The sequence below is a fragment of the Triticum dicoccoides genome, chromosome 5B, assembly GCF_002162155.2.
Source record: "Triticum dicoccoides isolate Atlit2015 ecotype Zavitan chromosome 5B, WEW_v2.0, whole genome shotgun sequence".
NCBI classification, from domain to species: domain Eukaryota; kingdom Viridiplantae; phylum Streptophyta; class Magnoliopsida; order Poales; family Poaceae; genus Triticum; species Triticum dicoccoides.
In genome coordinates, this window is record NC_041389.1 from 554,266,212 (window position 1) to 554,273,817 (window position 7,606).

Below are 7,606 nucleotides of genomic sequence, written 5' to 3' on the forward strand. Positions count from 1 at the left end.
GTTAGTGAGCGTGCGTGCCACCACTTTTCAAGATTTTGGTACGTACCTTTAGGATGTGAAAGATTTTCATAGAGTAGAATCTTTGGACAATTCTAATTTATAAAAAAATCATGTGAAAACCAATTACTAGATAAAAGGAATGGCACCAAAGATTACTACTTGTATACGCCAAGGAAAATCCTCTATTGTATACTCACTCTCATCAGCATCATAAAAAAGAATGTGACAGCCATGCCAACGTCGCTCTTATATTCCTATGTTGCGGCACTGGCTCCGCTGTCCAGGCAAAGCGTCGAGGTGGCACCCTCCGCCGTCGCGGCCTCCATGGAACCAAGGCTAGCCCGACCCTTCTCCTCCACCGCCGCCAGGCCGCTGCGCTCCCCGCTAGATGACCGCCTCTTGCGCTCTGACACCTCCTACGACGCCAATGGCCGCCCTTGGCCTTGCTACGGTGTCACCGCCCGGTGGCCCTTCACTCGTCGCTGCAGCTGCTGCGCATGATCGCCCCGCATCATCCCCCGCCGTCCTCTCGCAGCCACCGGGAAGCTTCAAGTGGCTCGCCTTAGAGAAAAGGAAAACCAATGAAATTCAGGTGGGGAAATGAGGTGAAGGTCGACGCCACCATGTTGGACGGCCCCCCGACGCCGACCGGGTCGAGGCGCTCGACTCGCGGGCCGACCACGTCCTCGGCTCCATCTGCTCCACCTGGCCCGATGACCTCACCGCCCGCCACGTGGTCGCCCTTGGGTGCGCCGGCCTCACCGGCGTAAACTGCACTGTGGTGTGTGGTGGGCGGACGCGACTTCAGAGTCAGACCAATTGCTCCGGTGGATGAAGACAGTTGAATCTTTCGTCACAGGCATGTTACATGTTAGAAGGTGAGATGGCCATAGTTACAATATATCATTGTCAGTCTAGAAACATAGTACTACTCATCTTCAGATATAACTCGTCAGACATGCTAGGACTGAACTGAACCTAGCTACCATCTCGGTATAAGAAATAAAGATCGTGAGGTGTAATTATCAATCTGCGAGTAGTGGTCCGAAATAACATTAACATTTGGTGAGGGCATGAAGCAAGGATCTCGTGTCATCTTCAGATATAATTCCAGCTGGTTGTTTTTGGAAAATGATTTAGTTCTCGTGTCTGTCTGTGATAAGGTACCCCAGGTAGTATAAATTAAATGTAGAAATCAGTGAAATGATTCCATGCCAGCCGTTAAGAGGATCAACTGCGCCGAGTTAAGCTCTTGCTGTTATGCTCTGCATAGTCCAGAACGTGTTCTTGTCCAGAGGATGGAAATGTCCGTACCATCCTCGCTCTGCTCATGTTAACTCTGCTCTGCACATATGGTCTTGTCCAGAGTACTACTTATGGTCTCATGTTAACTCTGCTCTGCACACATGATACATTATGCTCCTTGGATGATGTAATTCAGGCCCTTTTTTGTGTTCAGTTTTGGCTTGTTATTGACCGGTGTGCCTCTGCAGTCAGCAAACCTGATGCCTGATACACTCCCTCCATGTTTATAAATTTACTACTGAACAGATGCCATTAGATTTGCTTCTTCTCATGAAAAGTAATAGTAGAACTGTAGATTGGACAATTTACAGAGACAAGTATAGACAGTTTTTTTTTTCAACATGGTGAAATTGGAACTTTGTACAGATGTGAACAGATTTCTCCTTCAAAACACAACCAGATGTTAACAAAATGAATAGGATCAGCCACGCACCCCAGGTAAGAGAAACTACCATATCAACAAAAACCCAAAATGCGCAGAGGCAGCCGTTCGCCGCGACATACTTGGGACCGTATCACGATCTCACAAACAGCCGGGCGGCGTTAAGGTTGCAAGAAGCTGGGTCCCTGAGGCAGCTGCAGAAGCCATCTTCGTCAGTCGGGAACGATGCCGGCAATGGACGGTCCGGAGTCACACCGACCTTTTTACCAACAAAAAACATTTCAAAGTGTCAGGCCATCTGGTATCAACATCTGTTGAGTCTTATCGATGCCATGGTGCGGCAAAGCAAAGCAATGCTCACCTTATCTATGTCAGTATGCGCAGGGGTTTCGTAGCGCGCCACCGTCACGGCCAACCCTGAGCCATCGGACAGCGCAAACACCGACTGGATCTTGCTGGAAGTTGGAAATTAAGTGGTGTGAGCAGCTAAGGATGCCAAATCAGAACAAACCACACGACATGAGGGACACTAGGGCGGTACCCTTTTCCATATGTTGGTTCCCCATACACCACTGCCCTCTTGTTGTCTTTCAGTGCCCCAGCAAGGATCTCACTTGCGCTTGCAGTTCCTTTGTTTACCTGGTAACGAGTTCAAGTGTTCGAAAGTCACTTCTTGTGATGCATACAGTGTCAAATCTTTGATCAAAGAATATCTCTAATAGCGGCATTGTAAGCAAAGGTAGCTCGTACCAGGACAACTAAAGGTTCTGATGCAGCAATCGTGCTAGCCCCGTCTGCCTCATAAATGTCACGGACACCACGGCTGTCACATATATACACAATGACGCCCTTGTCCATCCTGGTAAAACAAGAGTAGTTTTAAAACTTCGCTCAATTTAGCGAGCGAGTTAATATGGAAAAAATAGAATCAATATAGTAGTTTTCGGCCCAGAGTTACTACATATTGCGAGAACAGCTTTGGCATAAAGATCAACAAACAAAGTCCCAGTTTTCATGAGTCCAACAGATATAAGCCAAGAGTAAAGGCATCGAGGTGCACAGCTAGAATTCACCAAGGAAAAAATTTCATATTTCTATCAGTCAGTTTTTTAGTTCACATATTCCAGTTTAAAGTAGAATTAACAAACTACTCGAGTACATTGGCAACACATATGCATACATAGAGCAAAACTCATGTGCTGAAATATGAAAATATAACAGCTTACCAAATCTTCGCAATCTCAATCCCTTCAGGAAAAAGGCCACCGCTGCATGAAACACAGCCATGTCAATATTTCAATAGAATTAGGTGATGAGGCACCCCGAGTTCTGCAGGTACAAACCTGTTATTCCGCAGATCCAACACAAAGGCCTTTACATTGTTCTCCCTTAATTTCTTAATGGCTTCCTTAACAGATCCTGGAATAGGATAGTGAAGTAGTGTGATCAGCAGAGCTTGACATCTTTAAAACGATGAATGCTTCAGAAAGATAATACTATAATTTTGAGCCAGAGCCAGCTAAAACCTGCAGCATTTTGGTTAAATGTTGTTAGTTTGATGTAACCAATCTTTGAGCTGTCCTCTGAACCTGGAATCTCACACATCCTTGACCTCACCGGGTTTAAAGTATATCTTTCTCTCCTGGCATATATTAAGTTAAGATGAATGAAGAACAACCACTCTTTTAGTCTTGAGCAAAAGTACTAAAACATTTCTTCTGAAGGAACTACAAAGAATGGTGTGCAGGAGTTTACTTCAAAACAACATGTCTGGTATCAGCTCCACTGAGAATAGTCAAATCTATTGAGCTTCCTTCAGGACCCCTAGCAAGAATCAACAAGATAATCAGCCACTAAAATATTAGGTATGCAACATTCGCTAACACTGCATTTTGCTCGTATAAAGTATCTGTAATAGCCAGGTCTTACTGTAAGCGATCTGCTGCGTCATATATGTCCATGTCTTGCGCGCTTGTGTCGTCAATTGCCAAAATAACGTCTCCAGACGCGATGCCCGCCTTTTCTGCAGGACCCCCTGGGGCTGCTGACATTACGGAGAGCCCTGCAGGTGATCCTTTAAGGGCCAATGGGTAGCCGATGGATAAACCTACACCCGTGAGGGCACCTTGCGTGCCAGACTTACTTCAGGAAAGGCAATGGCATGCATCAGAAAGCAGTTTATACTATGTTAAAAGTGGGCAGCAGCCGGAGCTTGTGTGAGCATCATACCCGCAAACTCTTGAATTTCTCGGGTTCCAATAACCGAGTGAATGGATCATTCAATGTTGCAAGCATCTTCTTAATCGCCGCATCTGAAACACAGTCCAGGGTAGGCAAATTCAATCACATAGAGTAAAAAACGCAGCATCTCTCCTATCCGTACAAACCAATGGTCTCTTTATTTTTTAAGTGGTTCATTGTGTTTATAAACGAAATTCAGATTCAACAAACGGGAGGTGGCATAAAATAGGTGCATCTGATCGAATCCTGTTCTACTTTGTAAAAATGTGAAGTGGCATGTGATGACTTGCAGAAGTGCAGGCCGGATAAACTTATTTTCGCTAGGGAGACAGTGTTCTAAGTGGATAGCAAGCAGACTTTGCACAATTAGGGCCATACATGTCTCCTGCCGCGTGTTCATGGGGTCGTCGCGGAGGGCGCGCTCGCGGTACCTGAACCAGCTCTGCCCATTGAAGGACTTGTCGTAGTAGGCGCGGTCGACCGCGCGCCATGCCTCCAGGAACAGCAGGTTCTCCTCCGTGAGCGCGGACGCTGCTTGGGGCCAAAACCATGGGAGAGGGAACACACTAGTCAGCTACTCAGAATCAAAGCGCAGGACAGCCTGAACCGAAATTTGAATGGAAGCGCTGGATTGATTACACGGGGGCGGCGCCCTGCAGTAGGCGGGCGCGGAGAGGGACACGGCGAGCGCCATCCCCACGACCGCGCGGCGGCCTAGGCCGGCGGCAGCGGCGTCCGTCGCCGCCGCCGGGCTGGCCCGCGCCACCGTGGAACCCCGGAGGGCCCGGTCGACCTGTCTGGATCGGGGCCCGAGGGAGGAGGAGACGTGCCGTGGGGAGGCCGGGCGGGACGGGGCCGCGTGCGGGCGGCGCACCGGGAGGAGCATGGGGGCGCCGGTGCGGTGGTGGTGGGAGGAGCTCGCGGGAGATGGAGGAGGAGAGGAGAGGGACAGTGTGTGGAGGAGAAGCACACGGGCAGAGGGATGCAGCAGAGCACAGGCCCGCCCTTTGGGCTGTGGCCCAGAGATAACGACGGGCCCCATGGCCCCATGGGTATAAGCAGGCCCGACCTCTTTCCTTCCTAGGCCGGGACACACAAAAATGCTCAAAAAAAAACATATACATCAAATAAATTGTTATTTATTTTATGAATAAATAATGGGGGAAATAATAATACGAAAAAACAGAGAAGAAGAAAAAAAACTAGAGATAGTACTCTCGGTCCAAGCGACCGACCCGCTACAAGAAAGAAGAGAAGTCAGCATATTGGGATGTGCCATGCGGGGAGCTGTGTTAGCGAGTGCTAGCTCCCTCTATAAAGAAATATAAGATCGTTTAGATCACTGCATTAGTCACGCTATTCATCGTTCTCTACGGAGAAATGTCGACAAATCGCACAAAGCGAGTGACTAGGCCTACTCATTTAGCACTTGGGCGTTGTAACGCGACCGGAGCGGTTCTTCGTGATAGTTTTGAGGGGGGGGGGGGGTTCTAGATTACTAGTTGCAGGTTGGATTTTTCATTTGTATCAAATACTATTTTTCTAAGTGTGAGTATTTTTTTACTTGAGAAAATATTATTAAAATAATAATCACTGTTTCAAAAAAACATAAACATTTATTAAAAGTTTTGTACCTGCGCCTACTCCATGGTCAAGCCGGCATGCATATGCGCTGGGTGTCATCATCAGAGCCCGTCTTCATCATAGTGTCATCATCGGAGACCTCGAGCGAGCTAGCGGGCATGAGCATGGCGCGACGACTTTGCTAGGTGGCTTCAAGGGCTGCTATATCGTGATACTGCTCCGACGACAGGCTTTCCCACATAGCTCTAGAGCTTGCAGACATGGTGGATGTGGTGCAAGGAAGGAGGATGAGGAGCGGATGTGTAGTGATGTGGAGTTTAGCCGGGTGTGGCCGCCTTTAAATAGAGGATTCCAGTGAGGCCAAGCGTCTGGGTGCATCAATGCGCGGCGTCGGAGTTGGTTTCTTGGCTGGTGAGCCTACTTAATGGCGGCATACGGACAAGCGGGCATTGAACGGGTGTGGCAGACATCCGTCCCGCCTCATACGGTAAACGTCTCTTCGGCATTGAACAGGCGTCCACACTGAAGGATGCGGCAAGGGCGGAACTCTCGACCGGTGCTCCACTTCAATGCCGGCGCCAGTGAAAGGTCGCGTCCGCTCAAGACCGACGTCGTTGCTGAGCGGCCGCTCTATAGCGGCATGAATGCGGGCAGCTGGCGCCGCGCGGGAAGGCACGTGGCGAGGAAGAAGGGTTTTAGGTGGGTCGGGATAATCAGGAGCGGGCATGGCAGCAGTTCGGACGCCCGCAAAGCCCCTACGATTACGGGGAAAAAGCGTGTTTGGATCTGCTTGCAGAGCGATAGAGGACCATGTTGGATGGCAAAACACGTCCGGACCACGCGACCCGAACGGTTACGGGGGGTTTAAGGGTCAGTGTTGGAGGTGCCCTTAGACAGTTTTCATATGTGATCCCTCTCTCTAAATGAAACAACTTGTATGCCTATAGCCTTTACTATAGTTACCGATCTACCTGATGGATTATGGATGGGCTTCGGCCCATATAAGACATTAATCCCTGGTTAATCTTGAGGCCCATGTATGAGATGACAGGTGGTGGGAAGTTTAGTTCCACCTTGCTAGTTGAGGAGAGTTGAGACCCCTTTATAAGGGCTGCTCTACCACTTACCATTGGGAGCTTGGGAAGAGGAGTGGTACACACGCGCTCCTCCTCCTCCGCCGCCCGCCTCGCCTCGCCTCGCCTAGCCTAGCCTAGCCTAGTTCGGTTCACTCAGTCCCTCTCGCGTAACCTAGTCGTCATCTACTGTTCCTTGCTCTGTGCTGCTTCCGGCGATCCCATCCCGACGACCGCGTGCATGGCTGGTCGGGAGAGCAGGTGCCTCCGGAACCCCGCCGTTCGAGATCCTGCCCGGGAGAACGACAATAAGGTTTTTGGGGAGCGTCTCGGCACGACTGCTCCTGATCCGTTCCCAGCTCCGTCATCCTCTGCTTCCACTACTTCCCCTACATCAACACCATGGCCGCCGCCGCCGCCGCCAAGAAGAAGGCCACTGACGAAGCCGTGGTTGTTGCTGCTGCCGCCGCGTTGGCCTGGCCAACCGGAGGGTATGATCAGTTCATCCCTCACTTACTCGTACTTGTGCTAGCCGTATATGTGCTGCTCATAGATGGTTTGCTTCTATGTTCTGTACGTGCTAGTATGCTTAGGCATCGGTATGAGATGCATACTGTATTTGCCATGCTTACTGTCTACTCGTGGATTAGTCTAATTGGAAAAGTGCTAATATTTTCAACAATCCAAAAACCTTATTTTAGGCACTTTTCGATTCAAGGCTTTGCTGCGACACTGAAACCGGAAAAGTTTACTAGGATGCATTTTAAGCGTTGGCAGACAAGGACCACCTTGTGGCTCACAACAATGAACATGTTCTGGGTTGGTGTTGTGTCTCCCACAGAAACGATTGTTCCTGAACAGGAAAAGGCGTTTAGGGAGGCAACCACCATATTTGTGGGAGCCGTTCTTAATGTGACCGGAGACAAGTTGGTTGACGCATATCTCCATATGCGTGTTGCCAAAAACTTGTGGGATGCGCTCGAAGCTAAGTTCGGCGCAACCGATGCTGGGAGTGAACTGT

The 7,606-nt window shown here is 49.4% G+C and overlaps 1 protein-coding gene across 1 annotated transcript; it reads right to left on the minus strand.

Moving 5' to 3' along the window:
* Positions 1-1,609: 1,609 nt before the first annotated feature.
* On the minus strand, positions 1,610-4,895 carry LOC119311556 (carboxyl-terminal-processing peptidase 2, chloroplastic-like). Its single transcript, XM_037587195.1, has 12 exons — positions 4,568-4,895; positions 4,307-4,459; positions 3,917-3,999; positions 3,617-3,825; positions 3,443-3,511; positions 3,214-3,329; positions 3,031-3,106; positions 2,914-2,955; positions 2,438-2,546; positions 2,229-2,326; positions 2,049-2,142; positions 1,610-1,946 (listed from the first exon to the last, which is right to left on the minus strand). The coding sequence occupies exons 1-12, from the start codon at positions 4,812-4,814 to the stop codon at positions 1,821-1,823; spliced, it is 1,422 nt and encodes a 473-aa protein (XP_037443092.1). The 5' UTR covers positions 4,815-4,895; the 3' UTR covers positions 1,610-1,820.
* Positions 4,896-7,606: the final 2,711 nt, after the last annotated feature.